Source organism: Fringilla coelebs (genome assembly GCF_963513975.1).
Source record: "Fringilla coelebs genome assembly, chromosome: 9".
In the NCBI taxonomy this organism is placed as follows: domain Eukaryota; kingdom Metazoa; phylum Chordata; class Aves; order Passeriformes; family Fringillidae; genus Fringilla; species Fringilla coelebs.
Genome location: NC_140067.1, coordinates 22470987 through 22492750, shown reverse-complemented (window position 1 = coordinate 22492750; position 21764 = coordinate 22470987). Strand labels below are relative to the sequence as shown.

Sequence of the window (21764 nt, the reverse complement as noted above, 5' to 3'; positions counted from 1 at the left end):
AGCACTAGAGACCAGCTGAGATGTTCAGCCTAACAAAAACAAGTCCTAAGCAGATCCAAATGTAGGCTGAGAGCACAATTCTAAATCGTGTCAAGCAGACGGACACGTGCTCACCTGCAGAATGAATCTTCCACGAGCTCAGAGCTGCCATCAGGATTCCTATCTCCTCTCTACTGGAGCAGTAAAACAGGGCTGACTGGGGCATCATTGGAGCTGAGATTTTTTAATGGTTATTCTTTTTTTTTTTTCTTTCCCCTTTTTTTCCCCCCAATTAAATATAGCAAGCTGTGTTTCAGACTAGCAAAGTGATAAAAAATTCTGATTCCACAGTTTTGTTACATCATGTGAGCTTCTGATAAGACAGGCTCTTTAAAAGGGCTTTCCCTTCAAAATCTATTTGCCCATTCAGGTCTTATTACTATGTTGTAATGCACAATTTCTTTCCTACCCATTTCAGGAAGGGAAGGGCAGCAGAGGAGGAAAAAAATACCCTGTAATAAAATATGGAGATTTCCTAAGAAAAAGTAACATCTTTGGTGGTTAAAAAGTCTCTCATAGACTAGGAATGTGAAGATTGTCTAAATTAATTGAGTATTTATTTTGATAGTTTGTAGAACCCCAGGTTTACTTCACTCCAGTTCCCAGGACTGACATGGCTCCACACCCTGCAGAGCACGGGGTAAGTGCTGCCCTTGTGCACTGCCCTAACTGCAGGGCTGCTCACAGACCCAGGAACCGAACACCAGGCTGTTCAAACAAATAATAAGGCAATTAAATAATTGCTACCGCACCTAGAATTGTAAACCCCGTCAGCCTTTTATGGCAATTCTGAACCTTCTCTATCTTCAATTTACTTTTGACTCAAAAAAAATGGAAAGTATTTTTATCCATTATTTATAATCAAAGAATTCTCACTCCTTACAGCAACCTTCAAGTCTTTGAAAACAATATTTTTTAGTGCTATATCCAACCCTGTACCCATGTGTTCATTTATTTGGTAGTGCAATGAGCAGTGCTCAGAAATACAGAAGTGATTTTCCACCACAGACAGCATATTAAATCATATGTTCTATGCAGCGTTCTTCAAAAAAATTTAGGTAATTGTGCTTAATAGGCTAAAGATTCTGCATAAGAATTATACTCTGAGATTAAAACGTGGTTATAAAGGGAGTTTCTTGTACTGATGCAAAATTGACTTGGAAGTATTTTCAAAATACAGGGGATTTTAAAAATCTGTAAGATTGTGTGAAGAGTAAAATAAAATGTTATCTGAATATTTAGGAATACTTTCCAAACCAAATGCAACGTTCTTTTATTAAGCAGCCTAAGCAGGCGTAAGGGGGGAAAAGAAACATTTTAATGTGGGCAGTAGCTCAAAACCTTTAATTAAAAAACTGCTATTTTGAGTTGTACATTATTGACAGTCTGAAGGGCTGCTCCAAATCAGAGATATTAAAGTGTGCACTCCCAAACCACTCTAACAAAGATGAATCTACCTATTACCAGGTTAGGATAGCAGCTATTATTAAGGACCCTTGATTTCTTTCAAGTAGCTCCAATGGAATAAGCCACAAGTGAATAATAAAGATCTTATAATAGCTCTTAAGAATTCTTTTTAGGTTAGAAGGCACAGAAATGAACTCAGGAGAGTTAAAGAACTCTCATCTCCTGATAAGAAAAATAATTAACCTGACTTAATGTATCTGAGTAGGTCTTACATAAATCAGACTTTTGTACTTCAAGAGCCAGACTAAAACCATATATTAGAAGAGTATGTAGATATTGTCTTATAAGTACACATGGAACATATCTAAAATCACAAAGGTCTGCAGGTCATTTTGTGAAATGCTCAATATAGCCTACTTAAAAGGAGATGTGTGAAGTACTCACAGTGCTTAGTTTGCTGGAGGTAATAATGATTCGTCTCTCATGCAACATACTGGCATAAAGTTGCAGCATGTTGTTCACATCCACAGCAACAAAATATTCGGTGAGGTTTCTCTGTTTGAATAAAAAATGTTAACAATACAGCAACAGTAATAGCCAAGTGGAACATTTGATTTCTATTACCTGTGAACATTTTTGTCTAATTAATAGGTGGGGAAAAAAATCAATCCCAAACTATTAAAGAAATCCCTCTGCACCAAAATTAGTGCACTTTAAAAATAATTAATTGGGTTTTAAAGCAAATGAAAAGTTAATTGTGGCATAAGTTATTCAAATTCTGCTCACTTCATTACACTTGTGACTTAGATTTGCCCTTTTATATTTTCAAATTCAAAAAAATATGAGATTGGGTATTATATTGCTTTTAAGGTGACCACTGCTTCCAACCCTGGAACAGATCTTCCACCTAGGTGTAACTGTTCTGTCACAGCTCCAGTAATAAAACTGCTCCTTTGCCAGGGTCTCCCAAAGTCAGCACATTTTATTCCATTTCAAGTACAGCAAAACAGTTTGTTGAACAATACCAAGCTTTTGCTTGAGCTGTATGTGCCAGGACATCAAACATCCCACAGAACTGGTAGAAGGTACGGGCGGTCTTCCTGCATCCACCCTTTTCACCCCTGGTAAGAATCCCACTGTGGGGCTTCATCAGAGGCAAAGTCACCAGCACCTTCCATTAATAGTTCAGACATCAGAAAAGTGGGGGAAAAAAAGAAAAAGGGTGGGGGGGATCTCTGTGTTGCAGCTAAATGTAACAATTATTTCTGCAGGGCACAATACCACACACACAAGTTCTGAATAAGCTAAAATAGCTACCAGCAAAACTGCCTGGGAAAACAGCAAATTTCTGTAAACACTGAAGAACATGTATGAAAATATACTGATACAGCCCTCGATATGCAAAATATTTAATACATGCAAAATATTTCATACATTCATCATATCTGCAACCAGAACTGCTATTCATCTCTTCTCAGGGACAACACTGTCACTGAATGCTCATGTAGGAAGTCTATCAAGGATAGGCCCCAGCAGAAGGACAGACATCAACAGTGGAATTGTACACTAACATTCTATTCTGGATGAGGCCAACACACAGCAACAAGGTCACCTAGCCCTGAAAAAAACAGCCAGGGCAAGCAGCAAAAGCTTCAGAGTGGGGCAACTTCCTTTTTGAATGTATTGTAACATTAAAGAAAAAATAAAATTGAAAAGACAAAGATCCAGTGGTCAATCCAGTTTCATTCAAATTCATAAACCCACTATTAATTTCAAGACATGGAGTATTAAGAGTTATTCTTGGTCCACACTGCATAGAATTTTGGAAGAGAAAAAACCAGATTTAGAGCTACAAACACTCATTTTTAGGAAAAAAAACTTCTGGGCTTTCAAATGTTTCTTTTAAGGGTTGTCAGAGGCTGATGCACCATGAGAATCTCAGTCCAATTTACCTTGGACACCTTCTAACATTGCAGTTGATAATGGTGTGCTGATTCTGTGTTGGAAAAGCTGTGTTAAAAACCAGTTCACAATCTTTTACAGACCAATTTATCTTTGGGAGACAGTCACAGTTATTTTTTTGTTACAGTTGAAAAGTTACTGCTCCTGAAATACACGGGCCTTACAACAAAAGGTTAAAAAATTTATTTTATTGTTAATTTACTGTAATTACCTCATCTCTTCACTCCTTGCATGTTCTAACTCTCCATCAGTACCTTACTACTTTGATTCATACTGAAAGGATGAGACTTTTACTAGTGGAGTAAAAAATAATTATAGAAAGGCACTTAAAATTACTTCACCTTTCTTGAACCAGAAAAAAAATTTACATTGGCATAATTGCAAGATCCTTCATCAGCCACATGCCCAGTTAGATGCTTTCCCATATTTTCTTCAATTTAAGCCCATAACACACCTCTGGCCTCCAAAACTATATTTTATTGGAACACCAAATAATAAGTTATGAGATTCCTTAAAAATAGAGGCATTCAAAACATTAGGTGAAACAGATGAAAATGTACATTTAAAAACGAAGCCCTGTCCTGCCCAATGAGCCCTAGCAACGAGTATCCTCTCTTTTATCCCTCCATCCAGAAACTTTCCCTGGTTTCTGGAGCTGTAACATGGTCCATGCCACCTCCTCAGAGTGTTTTCCAGCACAGATGCACCCTCAGGCCTCCTCTCTGCTACCAGCACTCTCCTGCTCCTCTCCCCTGGTGCTTCCTGGCTCTGGGTCCTTCCCTGGCACATCCCACCCTGCATCTCCCAGTGCCCAGGGGAGCAGCTCCCTGCTGCCCCCACACCATCATTCACCAGGAACCAGCTCCAGGGCACTGCAGGATTTTGGGAGCCCCCCACAGCTTAACTTACAGAAGGAAGTCACTGTTTAAAAGTGTAAAAACACACACCTATACAGCCATGCACAATTCCAGATTTAGAGGCTGGAGGGGGAAAAAAGGACCCCTTCAAAGCTCTTTTACGAGACGCTATCTAGCTAAACACATCCCAGAGAACATGAGCTGAGACTTTCTACTTGCAATTTATCCACAGCACCATCCAGGATAAAGTCTTCATAAAGAAAATCAAAAAAATACAACCAACAAAAAAGCCCCAAATCCCCTGTTCCTGGTGCTTGCTTAGCATTCAAGTGTAGGCAGGTACAGCATGTTTTCAAAAAGCCTGAAACAATACCTAGTTGCACAAAAAATGACTGCATATCTTGATGGGTGAATTTGCAGCTGAGCAATGCAGTGTTTAAAGGGCAAATATGCAAATAAAATGCAAGGTGCAGAAGTAGAATATATTTTATATAAGTAATCCTAAATGCAAAGAAGCCAAGTAACTACAAGCAAAGGGTGGATACAGCAGTGGTCAGAAATGCCCTGTTAAGGCTTTAAAATGGGTTAATGAACGCAACAGTAACTACCAGCTAAAGGTTGCAATAACAGACATCAATCATTTCTATAAACAGTCTTAGGAAAAAAAAAAATCTCTTGATAAAAGCAAAAGTTCAACCTAGCCCAAAATGCAGTTAAATAAAAAACTGAATACTTACACTTTCAGGGATAGTTGGCAATCCAGTTATATCAGGAGTAATGAAATACGAGTGCTAATTGATGGGAAAAAATAATTGATAATTTATGCACACAGGGAAAAAATTCTTTTCATAAGAACCCAGCCTTTAGGATTTCCAACCCCATCTGTGTTTAAGCAAATAGCCATTTTTCAAATAACATTCTTACTGCTGCTAGACAAAGAATTAAGCAGATCACGACATGAAATGACAAGCTCTGGTTCTGCACAGCACAAAACCAAGGGAACAAAATGCTGGGCTGCAGTTTTGAAATAACACTGAAATTAAGCCAGCTTTAAATGTTGTCATGAGCCTGAGAGTAGCATCGGTTAAATTAAGCATTGAATTAAAAATTGCAACAAAAAAAAATGCTAAAGGACAAAATGTAAATTTAGAATGGAAAAGAAAAACCACTCACATGAGAAAAATATTTAGAACAGAAATATTATTACTTGATATAAATTCTCTTTCCAAATATCTTTGAACCAAAAAATGTGGTAACAGAATTGCAAGATCTGAAGCCTGAGATCCTGCAATCATTTATGAAATACATTAACAATTTTATGCATCTTAGTTTGAGGCCATCTAGGATATAAATATAAAATGGGTTTAACTAAAACCAGATGTAATGTAAATTAACTCTCATTAATCCAATGTTCCTATTAGTTATCAGACATGGATTTAGCTCAGTAATTTTAAGGCATTTTTGCATGTTAGTCTAAATTTTGAAGGAGAAAAAACTGACTGCATGTTAAGTAAACAAGATAATTATTGATTTTTAGCTTTTTTTCCTATAGAATTTTGTTGGTTTTTCAGACTTTTTGTTTTACAGTATATTTTTACAATTGTAATTAGCCACACAAAGACATAGCTTTCATAGTTCTCAAGTCAAACTTGAAAAAGGTATACCAAAACTAAGACTATAAGACTTAAATGTGTCTTGCATTCAAGAAAAAAAATTAATACTATTAAGTCTGTGTAGGAGACTTATTAAACCAGCTTGATACATTTAATAGAAAAATTTCCCCACAAATTAGGTCATTTGGCAATAGTTAAAATTTAGGGAAAAAACTGGCTTAAAAAAGGAATCCCATAAACATCATACCACTTGCACAATAAATATCACAGGTATTGTTTTCCATCAACACAGGGAAAAAATATTTTTTTCTCTGCTCAAGAAGAGAAAAATATTCAGATTAAATTCAGAGAGAATGCCTGCATTCTTCAGAAGTATATTGAGAACAGAAAATTATTCCCTATATGTAATAAAGTCACAGAATATTTATCAAAAGATTTCTCAGTAATGAAGTTATTAACTTGGAGAAGTAATTATTTCTAATTAACAAAGTAATAATATTTCACTCATTAAACAGAAAAGGAAGCCAAATCTATGAGAAGCAAAAGCTATTACTGCAGTCATTAAGAGTCATAAAGCAGCAAAAATACTATGGTATGGAGTCTTGCACATCTTTGTGAACTCCCTTAGGAAGACAAACAACCTTGGAAGAAATACTAAATCAATTGCTGTTGTCCTGTATAAAGTTTTCTCTAAAAAGGACACTGGAAAATGCAAGTTTTGCTCATCAGCTCAAGGGTTTGATTTTCGTAGCATTTTTTACCAAAGGATTATGATGCACATACACATAGCTCTGAAGGTGGATTTAAAGAGACAAGGTACGTTAATATAGATGGGTCATTTAGGTCAAAGACAGCAGCAGAATTCCCCAAAGGACAGGGATAAATAAGCCTCAAATCAACAGAGATGTCCTATAGCAAGTGATTATTTTTTTAATTATTATAGCTTTTAGATAGTCAGTGCCTTTTAAACTCACCGATACAAGACAAGGCTGTTTTTTCAAAACTTGCTCACTTGCAAAAATCATCTCTTGGTTCTTATGCAAGATGAGAGAAAGATTGAACAGTTGACTTTTGAGTTTTCCAACAAGAAAGGCCAAAGCTGGCTCTACTGCTTGTAATAATCCATGTTTAAAATCTGGCTAAAAGTAAGTTTTATTCCTCCCCCATTTGAATTCAGACTTAGCTAGCCTTCCCAATAACGACAACATTTTTAAAAAATTAAAATAAACAAAAAAAAGTGATCAAAATTATTTTTAAGCTCAGGTTTCACAGTACACATGACTCCCTCATAAATTTCAGCGGCAGACTATTTGTTGCTGGGACCAACAGTGAGAGTACAACTTGACCCCTAAGTACACAAAGACATTTTGACCAAAGATTGCTGGGAAACACCACATATCCAGATAGTGGATGTAATTTAGCAGAGTTGTACACACAAAATCCCAAGGACCACGGTGGTCTGCCACCCAAACCCTGCTGCAGTATCCACGAGCCTTTACCCTGCAGCACATCTGAGTGAATGAAATCTGAACCAGACTGATCCTGGCACAAGGAAAAGCCACCTCAGGATGTCATTTTTACCATCATCTTTTAGATGGTCTTTTAAGTCTATGACTACTGATGGTTCCAGTCTAGCTTTTTTTACCTTATCTGAGGACCAAGAAAGAAACATCAATACAAAAGACTAGAAGTGCAAGTGGCAATAAATATTTCCCTGCTTCCTGCAACATTACAAAAACAGAGATGTCTTTAGATTCAACAAGCATTGGGATTCCAGTTGACTCATTCCTCCCTGCTCTGTCCTATCTGAACCCACAATATTTGCTCTGCTGTCCCTGCAGCCAAGCATTTGGCAAGAGGCTTGCACTTCAAGAGCCATTGTTCAGCAAGAAAGATTACAAAACTCTTTGATATAACTGGGAACAAGGCATAATTGAGGAATAACAATTCCAAAGTCAGACAACATTGAAATAAAACCAACAAGTATTGACTTTATAGCAAGCAATCTGTCATTTCAGTGTAGCCAGCTATATTCACCAAGACAGCCATGTCCACATTCCTCACAACATTCATTCTGAGGTGAGCAATTTATGGGCAAGATGAACTTTGCGAGAAATACAAGGGAAAATATATTTAAAACTCCTTTATGTCACTCCTCTTTAAAACAGGAGTTTTAAAGGACATTTTAGAAACCATTTTAGAGTTGCCAAATTATAATTGGTTGTAATACTACATTTAATGATAGCAAAATATTATTTGAGATACAGAAGTATTTTTGGCAAAGGTGCTAGGAACTGAAATGCTACACTGACAACAGAAAGAAAAAACATATCAACAGAAACAATTCCAACTGCAGCCTCAAATCCAGTTCATTGTTTTGGTGAAAAACAACACACAAGACTGGAAGGACTTCCAAATACAGTCAATTAGTACGGTACATGGTGGGAAAATATTAGGTCTCTACAGCCTAGGGAAAATACAAGGAATCTGAAATATGAAAAATTAAAACAAAATAAAGGTAGCATTATGTTATGTAGTAAGGATCAGTAACTGCTGGAACAGAAGTGGAACATTTTTCCTGCCTTCATAATAGGGCCAGATGCTTTTCTAGAATCTGTGCTTACTTCAACTGAAGTATGGGGCTTATTTCTAAGATACATGAGCTAAGTCACAAGAAACCACACAAATAAGGGCAAGAAAAATAACCTAATGATATTTCAGTGTGTGTGGAAGTGAAGCCTTTACAAAATCACTACTTCCTGTGTCCTGCAATGTGTGATGGTTTAACCATGACCCAGCTGTTTGCACGCTGTGGCAAGTACAGTAACTGTACAGATGCTCTGAACATGTAAATGGCTCAGAGACAGCAGAGGTTCTAGCTTTGTATTTCACACACACTCTATAAATGTGTTTAAACACGCACTCACAAGCTAATTCTGGTTAAAACTTCAGGAATCATAACAATGACATATCCACTTTTTGATGTTTCTGCATCAGCACCATCTTGCCCCACTATCACCATCCCAACCCACATCACAAAAAGTTGGAGCACAAAAGCAAAGGAGGCCTGGACACGTTATTTCACCAAGATGTGCTTCAAGTCCCACATAACAGAGAATACTTCTACTGCTCTTCCTACAGCATTTTTGTATGATTAAGCAAAACTAGGAAAAAGAGGAAGAAAGATGGGAAAGCAGCCAGCTTTCACAGACTTTTGACCAATCCTGAAACTGTACCTACTCAGACATAAGAGGCAATAAAACTGAGTTAGTGTCTCCTGATGCACAGCAGGAGAAACCAAAATTGTCTACATGAAACAGCTGGAAACACAAAAAAGTAGTTCCAGCACTGTCAGATCCCACTGCAGTTTACTTTCTCATCCACAGAGCAAAATTCAAATTTCTTCTTCTTTATGACTACGACTTTTAGAAAACAACATGAGACAGAGACAGTCTCCACCCTGCACAGAGGGGAAAAAAAGAGGTTGCCCAAGCCAGTTAATGATGGGAAGCAACACGAATTTACTCTTTCAAAGGGTTGAGGTTTCTTTTTCTTTCAACTTTACCTAATATTTCATAGTCAGTAGGAATAAAACAGAAAAAATACTTACCACACTTAAACTGACTAAAGCATTCGCCTTTGGCACAGGATGGCTATACAATGATTTCAACAAATCATTTGAGTCATTTTCCTATAGGGAATACATTTTAAAGTTAATTAATTATTATATAGAAATTAATTACTATTTGCTACACATCAAACTCCATATTGACAAAGAGATATAAATATTTAATAACCAAAACAATGGTAATTCTATTACAGTGAAATAGGGACCAAAACCAAGGTCTAATTATAGCATTTGTAATACTTACATATATTCCATTCACTGAATCACACAGCTAATACCAAACTTTCCTATTTATCTTTTTACATACAATATCATCATTTTCTATAGTCCATTACTATAATGCATAATTATTGCTTATTCTATACTTCATATATTTTTGAAATGTCAGCTTTTCCAGTCTATAGCATATGGCTAAATATTGGTGCTTTTTTTTGTTAATTGAAATCTAATACACTAATATAAAGCAGAAAGGTATGGCTTTAGTGTTGTCAGTAAAGACAGATGCCAGTAGGTCCTTTGCTGTGTAATCCTGGAATACATCTAATTGCTCATGAATATGCAAACTAAACTATCATGATTCTTCACCAAATGCTGCAAGTAATTTTGTCTTGCTACTTGAGATGTCAGAATTATGAGAGGCAGTTTTTAGTTAATCTGAAGGGTGAAACAGTACATCGTATTTCATACAGTTCTGAACAAAAGTGTCTGCAGCTGATAATCAGATAGTTCCAGAGAGCTACAGTTTACAATCAATACATCATGCAGCTCTCCAGTGATGTGACACTGCTCACACTTCACACAGGACCTGTTTATGCTGAGACTGACACGTTATAAAGGTATATTTTCAGCAGCTTTTTTAGACTAATGTGGGATTCGAGTGACTGTGGAAGCTGTACGTTTAAATTCTTTGAATTTCAGTAATAGGAATAAAACTTGCTTCTAAATCCTACTAAAACCTTAAACTTTTAAACTGTATAGAATCCCTTTACAGTATTTGAAATGGTGACTAATATTTCAAGGAAAACATTTTATACAAAGAACTAGAATATGTAAAATTACCTGTTCTTTAGCCAAATAATCTGCCAGGGTGTTTAGGAGCTTGTAGTATACCTCAAACCATGGTAGGTAACTAAAACAGGAGGAAAGAAGTGTTTTAATAAAATATCAATGTATTTTTCCAGTGCTTAGAAAATACTACAATGATTGATCTGAACCGAACATTTTTATAACATCTCTACATGCAAATAAAAAGCATAGCAACATTTTCCCCAGAAATTCAACGGCACATCACTGACAGACAGTATAGATAGATGGTTTTTATGCTGGATACTTGCATGAAGTTCCATTAAGTGCAGATTAACTCCTAATACTTAGACTTCTTAGTATTTTCAAGGAACCAAAAAACATTTGAAACAGTTTCTAATCGCATTCCCACTATCATTAATTGTTACAGATTTCAGTAGTTATTTGCAGTTTTGAAATTCCACATCTTCCTATACCCAGTGGACTGACAAGCCTGCTGCTTCCCTGGAGAATAAAAAACAACTTTGTTTGGGCAGACCAGGTACCCTCTATTTGACAAACGGTGCAATGCTGTGCAATAGCAGAGATGTCACCATTATATGTAAGAATACTGGTCTCCCTATAAAGTCGTTTCTATAGATAAAATTAACTTGCAAAAATAAAACCATTCAGCAATATTGCAAACACAAACACATACAAAAACACAAATACATCTATACTTAAGAGACTTTTAACACAAGTCTGCAGCCCTTGAGCACAATACTCTCACTGAGTTAAACAGAATCCAAGACAAATAAGACATAACTCAAGAGTACAAGAAAAGAAACTCCAACACAGTGGTATTAGTTCCAATTTGCCTTCTGTTGACAGAAATTCTCTTTAACAGTGATATCAGTGACCACATGCTACACAACTTTCCACCATCACTATTTGAGCTATTTAAGCCTGCCTGATAAACTAAATAATAGTATACATTCTGCTTTATTTACAAGTTACACACTTTCTCATCTCTGGTCCAATTTTATCACAAACATTGCTGAATAGGTAATATTATAGTTAATATTAGTTGTTGGAGATTAGAAGGGGGAGCTGGAAGGGAAATAGCACCTGAAAGGTTTTCAGAACATTTCATAGCCATATATAACACCACTAAAGACTCCATTCTTCAATGCAGTGTAAATCCACAGACATGCACTTCTTAAAGGCTTTAGTGCATGCTGAGGACAGACATTACATTTCAAATGTATATATTCCAGGAAATATGCTACCTGCAACTGCAAAAACCTGGTAGGCAGAACCAAAATGTTTCCCCTGATAGGAAAAGGAAAGCTGTCAGGGGAAACCCTGGCTGGTAGAGAAGCCAAGCACTGCTTTCTGCAGTGAGTCCAGTGAAGGATTGTGTTTTCTTTGTAACACCTCTGTTCTCAGTATGCAGCTGGCAAGGCTTTAGAAACAGATCCTGATTCTTAGGGAATAGAAAAAGCGCAGCAGAAATACAAACACAGTTACAGTTAATGCATTTTCTAGGAATTTTGCTGTCTTTAAAAATGCTTTAACTACTGGCTCCCAAAACCCCCCCACCAAAAAAAAAAAAAAAACCACCAAAGAAAAACCCCACAAAAAACCCACAAAAATTCATCATGAATTTGCTCTTGCCAAGCCAAAGAGACAGAGGCAATGATTTAATGATTTCCTTTAACTCTACCATATTAATGTCTTTATCACACTTTACCATACATTGTGCTGGCTATTAATCAAAACAACATCAACCTCTTAATGCTTACAGACGTTTTTAATGCTTGGTATTGCTGACAGTGGTTAAGGTGTGACATTATTACATTTGTTTTTCTATATTTTCTTAATATAACCATAAAATTCTCTTTAGTGCACCTTTGTAAGGCCACTCACTGCTTACAGGTGTGAACATTCCATGCCCTCGTAAAACACCCACCATATCAGCACCTAAAACATCTGATCTTTGAGCATTCTTTCACCTAGGACTCCTGTTCTATAATCTTCTGAAATCTAGCTAACCTGGTTTTACACATCACTGAAACACAGCACAGAGAGGCAAACAGAATTAATTGTTCCCTGCTGTGTTCAGAGTTTCTGCAAATGTCAGAGCTGTGGAACAGCTTCACAACCCAGAACTGCAGCAGGGACTGGAACACTGTCCTAGCATCTTGTCAAAGTCAAGGTACAAGGTGGGTATAAATTGCAAAGTATTTTTATAACACTGCACACACAAATGTGTAAGACTATCTAAAGGCTTTCCAGTTTCTTGCTTTCCCCTCTGTGTTAATAGTATACATGACCCCAGCACATTTTGCTGTAGAAATACTCTGGAATCTCATCTGATAATCTATTTTTGATAATGAACATGTATGAACAGCATTCTATAAAAATATATTCCATTTCAATAAAATATTAACCATACTTCTTTTCTACATGCATGATCTCAGCTACCCTATTAGTGAGAAAAGAAAAACTAAATGCAATTTCTAATAATTTTAAAAGGTCAAATTAATTATTTGAAATTAATGAACCCTAACAGAAAGCCAAGGGAGATTTTCATTTCATACAGCAAGGCATGCTGACCAAAGTACTTGCATAGAAATTTCTTCCCTTAGCAACACCAGGTTGATGATACACTTCCATGTCTTTGTGCAAATGAACCACAAAGGAAAACATCCTACTTGACCACAGTTTATGAAAGTCAGTTTCCTTTATGAGCTGAAAGAATAGTAAAAGAATTGCTTTAAGCCTTGCAACCACAGACACAAGGTTAATATCATTTCAATGTGCCTCTTAAATCTGAAAAAATAAGAGAATCAAAATAAGTACTCCATTGCATTACATGGCATGAAACAAAAGGCTGCCAGAACCTGTCCTCTGCTTCTTTTCTACATAATCTTCAGTTCTTCAATAGCACAGCCTAATTGCAAAAGCTTTTTTCAGTATTTCTAATTCTAATGTGCTATAACAAAATATTACAAAGATTTAGTGGAAAGCAACAAAGTTCCCTTTATATTTTTCTTTTATGTATCTGCTAATTGTAATTCATTCAGCATAATAAAGAATTGTTATACCTGTTTTTTCATAAACAGTAAAGAGTGCATTTGCATGTGTGCATATACAATGCATCTCTGCATTCAAAGTAAACACAGGTGTCTTTGCTCATGACAAAGACACCATCAGGTGGTTTTATGGATTCTCACCTCAATGACCAAGTCCCAGCTCTTTGCACTTTGTTAAATCCTCAAGGCTATAAAGCAACACTTTCGTCCTCTTTCATCAAAGGCTAATCTTGGAAGCACGTTTGTTAATAATCCTATTAATTGATCTGGACTGCTCTAGTAAACAGATTTATTTGTAGATAAACACTGGATGCTATAGGCTCCACATCTTTATCCAGTATATCATACTGGACAAAGAATTGTATATGGAGTCCTACAGTCAGCTGAAAAAGACCTGTGAGACCACTGAGTCCAGTCATCAACTCAGCCTTGCCAAATCTACCACCAAACCACATCCCAAACACCACATCTACCTGTCTTTTAAATCCCTCCAGGGACGGTGAATCCACCTGGGAAGCCTTGTTCCAGTGCTCAACAATCCTTCCCATGAAGAAACTTTTCCTGATATCCAATCTAAACCTCCAGTGGTGCAACTTGAGGCCATTTCCTCTTGTCCCATGATGAGAGACCCAGGACAGAGCCTGACACCCACTTGCTGCCTCCACTTTTCAGGTGGTGGTAAAGAGCTGAAAGGTCACCCCTGAGCCTCCTATTCTCCAGGATAAACACCCCCAGCTCTCCCAGCTGCTCCTGATCAGGCCCGTGCTCCAGACCCTTCTCCAGCTCTGTTGCCCTTCTCTGGACTCTCAATGCCCTTCCTGAAGTGAGTGGCCCAAAGCAAACAGAGTTCAAGGCGCTGCCTCGCCAGTGCCGAGTACAGGGGGACAGTCCCTTCCCTGGTCCTGCTGGCCACGCTGGTCCTGATCCAGGCCAGGGTGCCCTTGGCCTTCTTGGCCATCTGTGCCCAGCTGGCTCTTGGTCAGCCACTGTCAACCAGCACTCCCAAGTCCTTTTCCACTAGGCAGCTTTCCAGCCACTCTGCCCCAGCCTGGAATGCTGCATGGGGCTGTTGTGACACAAGGACAGTACCCAGCACTTGGCTTTTTTGGTTATTTTGGCATTTGTTTGTATGACAGCAAAAATCCAGAAGCATTTCAGGTCAAAGGATCTTCTGACCCTGTCCTGTTAACAAATCCAGCAAAATTATTTAGTCTTTGCTACCACAGTAGAACTAGTCTATGTACAGAAAATTCATCCAGCACACAAATGTCCATCAACATCTACTAGTTGGGCAACTACTTTTTTTTCAAGACAGTGCAGAAATGCATTATCTGAAGCACTGAGTTTTTAAGTGGCTGAATTTGACAGAGGAGACCTATAATACATTACTCCTCCTAATTCATGACTGGAAAACTAATATGTACACTAATATGTACCTTACACACTAATGTGTACCCCAATGTGTTATGGTACACACTAATATGTACCTTAACAACAGAAAAAAATCAAAATTAAGGTCCATTATCAGAAAAACCTCACTACCCTACCTTTATTCATAAAATTATTTATGTGCAGTCTATACATTCACAGTACAGAAAGCAGAGGAAAATCAGGGCTTTAATGTTCAATTTTAATGTATGTGGAAGCCTAAATTAATTTCAGTTCTTAAACTATGAAACCACTACTGCTTTCTTATTTATTTTTCTTTAATTGTAGCCACTGTCCTTCCATTCCTCAAGTTACCATTAGTAACTGTTAGATAAACAAACATGTAAGACAAACATAGGACAAGATACAAAAACATACAATGATTTCTCTAAATATTTCTTCCATAATAATGAGAAACAATAAAAACATAGACAATATTAATAGATCTATATTCCCTGATGGAGAATACAGGGGTCTTTATTTAAAAGTCTAGCCCCTGTCTGTCACAAAAGCAAGAGACCAAGATCCTTCATGGTTAATTAAAAACATACTTAGCATTTTCTCTTAATCCAAATGAGCCACAAGGCAGGAGCTCAGACTTTTATTCAAAGTCACACACAACCCTTGTTGCCATAAGTAGACTTCCACCTCACCGGTGCTTCTACTACAGCTCTGATAAAACTTTTACATTCATGAGTCAAAGGTTAAACAAAGGAGAGGAAATGTTTTCTGTCAAATAGTCAGGTAACCACTAACAGTCCTGAACTATCAGCAGGAATCTAACTTCTAGTAATCAAATAAAACTAAGGAAACTGCCTTTCCGTAGCTAAATGTCTAATGTCTAGGGGCTACTTTTCTGTCTGGAAAATTGACACAAAATGTGTAAAATTGAAACATTCTGCTTCTAAGGGATTTGCCTAAAGGAAGAGTGAAAAAGTTTCAAGCGTGGTCTGAACTGAAGAACTACAAAGCTTTACCACATAAACCTGTCTTCCTTATTAGAACATTTCATTTGGAAACGTAGGTGACAATTTTACAGTCATAAAATTAACGAAAGCTAAGACTGAGCATTTTAATGATGCATTTTGTTTTCCTCTGCACACCTAAGGTCAACTTCAGAGTCCATCAAGAGTTTCAAATTATTTTTACTTTGTACTAAAACCATTCAGGTAATTCAAAATCCATTTCACATAAACCCAGAAAGTATTATTTCCACTGCAGGCAGCAGTGATACTTAGAAACAAAACCCAGAAGAATTAAGTCCACTATTATTCAAAAGCAGACATTCGAGTTTCTCCTGCATCACTTGAAACCTCAGCTAGCAAAACTATTACCCAAAAATAGGAAAAGTAAACCTAGGAGAAAAGATCCAGTATAGGATATGAGCTCAACAAGGTACTTTACAATATGCCTATTGTGTATCCCTTGTCTTACATGGCTGCATTAGCTCAACACTTTGTGGAGAGGGAGGAGGTGACACAGCAGGATTCACACTGAGAGCTTCACGAAGCAGCCATGCAGCTTAATGAAAAGCACTAAATTAAATAAAACCTGCCAAGGAATCACACAGCATTTCTGGAGAATAAGAGTTATTTTCTCATCTTACTATAGTTTAGCACGTGAAATTTGGCAACTGGAGTAAAGCTCTGCACATTCATTCTAGACAATACAATATCACAATTAAGTTTTCCAAACAACAATGCCTGAGAAAGCTACCTTGGGAAATTTTTATTTCCCTTTATAAACATAGAGAGTATTTGAACAATAAATTCTGATTTGGAAGAAAATTCTAGTTACACAATTCATATACATGTGTATATAAAATGCAAAAAAGCTTCATAAAACTTATAGAGGAATTTTGCAGGTACAAGTATATTTTTTGTTTCAAACTATCCAGTTTAAAGCAGGACCATGTGGCTGAAAATTCAGAGATAATTTCCTTCAATTAGTGTTTCAGATGGAGAATGAATTATAGAGCAAAGTCCCATAAAGCACAGCGACTTTAATCTTACATGCAGCTTTGAGTTGCTGGTGTAAAACCTGAGGACAAACAGCTTTTACTTCAGCTTTCAGTTAAGAATCCCATTCAGCAGTTGAAATTCTATCTCTTTAGAAGCCCTGGCAGAGGTTAACTAACACATGCTTGGTAGTATCCACAAAGGACAGGTACAAGGGAAAAGCTGTGTCCTGTTGCCCACTCATCAGCCTACTCAAATTTCTACAGTATCTCCTTCCAATCACTTTGACTGACTTGTCTTTAGAGATTTTTAGTTACATTTCAGTTATTTATGACAATTCAATTAAGTTTTCTGTATTTAACTATCTCTGTCTTTGTCAAAGCCTCAGTCAGTAATCTTACTATAGTCCTCTTGTCCAAGGGGATTCATCCATGTGCACAGGAGAAGGCAGTCTGACATGGCATTCCTGTACATCTGCACCTGTGTGTTTTATATAAAAGTCCCTGGCTGTAGTGCACACACCTGTGATGAACAAGTAGTCTGAACTGCCCATACGTCAACCATCATGTGTATACACACAGCAAATATCATTTAATGTGGTTTTGATACATGGACAAAAGCAAGGTTTTATATGACAGCGAGGTTTTTTATGACAGCATTCTTTTTTATTATTATTCTTTTGGTTAATTTAAGAACAATTAGCATGTGCCAAGGAGAGACAGATAAAATGCCCAAAGAAATCTGCTTAGTGAGTCTTCTTTCACTTGGTCACTTCTAATGAATCTTGGGATTCAGAGAAAAAAACAGACTGGCTACTAGAACACATCAGATGGAAACAGTGATGCATTCCTTCAGTCTGAGCTAAACACAACACACACACATTCTGGAGATAAGCAGAGTACCCAGCCACGAGAACAGTGCTATGAAACTAGTGCTGTTATGCATTCAGCTGTGCATTGTGGATTTGAAATTGTCACAATAAAAGCAATAAAGGCAATGTTTTGGATATGGTTCAGTGAAAAACTATAGCTTGCCAATTTTCATTTTCCTACTTATTTCTACCCAGTAACAGACCATTGACTAATCTTTAGCTGATGCACAATCGTGGGGAAATGTTAAAAGAAATATCCAGCTTACACCAGCTGAGAATTTACATCCTTTGCTTTGCAGCACTCCATGCAGTACTTAAATGCACTTAAGAATGCATAACTGATTAAATGTTGTAACAGCCAAACAAACAATGCAAAATTTTGTTTCTAGCTTGATGAGGGAAGAAAAGATTAACTCAGAGAAAAGAGCTAAAAGCATACACATACATTTTCACTCTGGGCTTTAATAAGTTATATTTAAAAAAATGTATCACTGAGAAAATGGTTAAATATTACACATTGCAAAAGCCTAAGACTTAAAACCATATGAAGTACTACTAAAGGCATATTTCAAAGATCCCAGAAAGCAAATTAATTTCCAGAATAAAATATTTCCCTTTTGCTACTTCGATTATATGGTAGTTTTTGGTTTGTTTGGTTTTTCCACAACTACCTGATTTCCATGCTGCCCAAAAAACTGAGAAGTTGCTTTTCTCCATTTTCTTCCTACCCTACTCTCCAAAATTCTCTCTTTGCCATTTGCTGCCAATGCACTTGGCTCCTCCTTTCTTGTGTTTGTCTATATTCTCACTTGAAAAGCAATTTAAATTCAATTTTGTTCTTCCTTTTTGCTGCTGAACTGGATATTCCCATTTCCTCTATTGGGCTTGCAGGCTGCTAGGTTCTTAAATGAGGTTGCAAATTTGTCTTTTAATGAGACCACTCTGCCTTTAATTTAATTTAAATAAATTGCTGTTTTTTGTTACCAAAACAATTAAGAGAGAAGGAAGAAAAAGCAGAGAGAGAAACAAAGTATTTCTTTGGGGTCACTCTCGCCAATATCAGTATCTCCTCTGCAACAAAACAGCAAGCTCTTGTGAACCCTCTGGATCTATTGTTTTTTATACTAGATATAGTCTAGGCAAAGAACTTGGAACAGACACCCAAAAATCTCCTTTCCAAGGACAGGAATACAGAATAATGCACTTTATTGTTGAATTGACAGAGTGCTGGTCAAAGATCTGATTACAAAGTAAAAATATCCACATAACAGTCCAAGCCTCTAAGGCTGCAAGGTATTGTTCTCTGCATTTAAACAGAGATTTCATGCTATTTAAATAAAATTTTTAAGTTCACAGAAGAATACCATCATATGGGCCTTGAGGCCACTTTTTATGTGAAAGCAATGGTAACGCTGCCATAGAAAAGCAATACCCTGATAACAAAGTTAAACACATTAGCAGAGAATTTGTAAAAGATAATTTTTTTCTTGTATTTTCCATATTCACTCATTGACTCAATTTTTCTTGTGCCACCTTACCTTAGGATACAGAGGCAGACCTTGCCTCCTGATGTCAAACGGCAGAATCCAAACCTTTGCTTACTTTCAATGTCAGTGAGCACAAAGGTGAAATGCTGTCCTACTTGGTTTTGGGACACCCTGAAAAAACAGATACAGAGCATAAAACCATTAAATCACATAAAACACGAGCATTTAAGTCATTGGTCTCAAGTATCTTCATGCTCAATCCTCACTATAATCCTCAATACAATTCTATTGTCCGCCGTTCTTTTCCAGTTCTTACACAATCTTCTACAGCAGAATACCTAAAAACCTGCTAGTAATGATTAACATCTGCCATTTCTAGTTCAATCTTAGATGACCATGCTGAAAATTAATTCCCAGAGAAGCTAAAAATCATCACAGACCCCAGTCTACCAGTCAGAGAGCACAAATATTTTTTTAATTTATCCCCTGCAATATGGGGTAGGGGGGTTGTTGAGGTTTTGCTGGTTGGTTTGGTTTTTTTTAAATCTCAAGCAAAATAAAATATAAAAAATCTCCCCCCAGGGAAAAAAGAAAGTAGCAGTTGATCAAAGTGTAAGAGAAGCTACATAGGACACAGGGATTTTTTACTGTTTAAGACGTGTGTGACAAAGGTTTAAAGATTAGCTGTGGTACCACTACCCAGCCTGTACAGTCTCCCACTCTTTTCAGTTTAGTTGAGCCCCTCTTGAACATAAAGTGACTGAGATGAACCAGAAGCCTGTAGTGAGCATACAACATTAGAAGATGCACTTATTCCAATATAATCACCCATAATTAATGGACTTTTTTTCATTCGGTAATTAATCTCAAATCATTAAAACAAGCACTTTCCCCAGCAGCCTGGAACAATCTAGTGCTCTCTTTAACCACTAAATACTCAATGGCTTGTGCTCAGTCCCTCCCTGCTTGGGTTCTGGGGAGCTGCAAACTGCACTGGCACCACAGAGCCATCAATAACCAGGCCCTACTGCTCCCCTGCCACCCCTGTGGTTTCCTCTGCCACATCTCTGCACTTTGCTCCTTCCTGCAGAGAGCAGACTGCCATGGAATGTGCTGTGTGGTTTCAGCACCCCGTGCACCCTGGGGCTCCCACAGAAACCCAGCGGCAGCTGCTCAGCTGGAGCACTGGAAATGCTCCAAGCAGTGACCTCGGCTGCCTCTGCTCTCACCCTCTCTCTGCTCAGCCATGTTCCTCTCTGAGCCCTGGAGCTTCCAGCAGCCAGCCTGGCTTCTCCTCACACCATGAAACGCCTGGCAAGGTTAGACTGGAGGCTCTGTGCACAACCATATTAACCCAAATTGTTTTTAATGTACTGTGTACACCCATGTCAGGAAAAATGTCTGTACACAGGGCCATCTCCATCTCCAAATCACAATCTTCCCTTCACTTCTTTAAGAGAGGCAATTCTATGTTTGACAGTCAGAGTAAAAGTGGCCCAACTTGAAACTGCTTCCCACACAGTTTAGAAAGAGATATGAGCAGCAAATCCCAGATTTTTAATTTGAGAAACACTCCAAGGCTAAAACTGAATTTCCACAAGAACCCAAAAGTTTGCATTTGGTCCCATTTGCCTCAAAAGAACAGCTAACAGAAGCCAGTGACCGACCATCCATCTGGACTACATTTTCTGTTCAGTTTAAAATACTGAATTAATTCTGGGTTTCTAATTTGAGAACTCCACTTAAGATGTGGGGGCAGCAAGGATGCCTGTTTTTCTACTCCTCTTCAGCAGAATTAAAACTGATTATATGTAAGCCTTACCATGAAAAACAAATTATAATTGTGGATTTCAATCGATAGACGACCACAATGCATAATCCGGATACATAAAACATTCCACAAGTGCTAGCACTATGGTTTTAACACATATCTGGCATGTGCCATCATGCAGACAGACTGGCCAAGTGACTTGGGGTTTGCTGTTTCACTGCAACACATTCAGCTTGTACAGAAATCAAGCCTCCCCTCCAGCAACAGGCAGCAGCTCCTAGCCCTGCTACCTGGACCACAGCAGTGATGCCTCTCAAGTTTTCTTAGCATGAAAACCAGCACAGATAAAATGAAATGATCATATAACAGAATTCCCTCAACAAAATTTTATCCAGACTTTTTATTGGTGCACAAGATAAAGCAGCCCAGCTGCAAAACCTTTCTGCAGAATGCTGGTCTAGTCAGCTGTTTGAAGGGAGCATGATCTGCTGCCTTGAAGGGAGAGCAGGCACAAATCGTTCCCAACCAGTGCTGACATTCTCCTCACTCTTTCCCCGGCCTTGCTTTTGACTTACTTTCAACCCTTGCCCTGCATGCTTACTTTTAATGTTAGTTCAATAATAATAAATCACTAATAATGAAG

General features: G+C 37.5%; 1 protein-coding gene across 1 annotated transcript in view; it reads right to left on the bottom strand.

The window, feature by feature from the left end:
- DENND1B (DENN domain containing 1B) overlaps positions 1-21764 on the bottom strand; it is a 149273-nt gene that overhangs the window by 68277 nt on the left and 59232 nt on the right. The window contains exons 5-9 of the mRNA XM_084211590.1: positions 19402-19521; positions 10566-10635; positions 9489-9569; positions 5003-5056; positions 1891-2001 (exon numbers count right to left, since the gene is read on the bottom strand). Coding sequence (XP_084067716.1) covers positions 1891-2001; positions 5003-5056; positions 9489-9569; positions 10566-10635; positions 19402-19521 — 436 coding nt within the window. The remainder of the gene's footprint in view (positions 1-1890; positions 2002-5002; positions 5057-9488; positions 9570-10565; positions 10636-19401; positions 19522-21764) is intronic.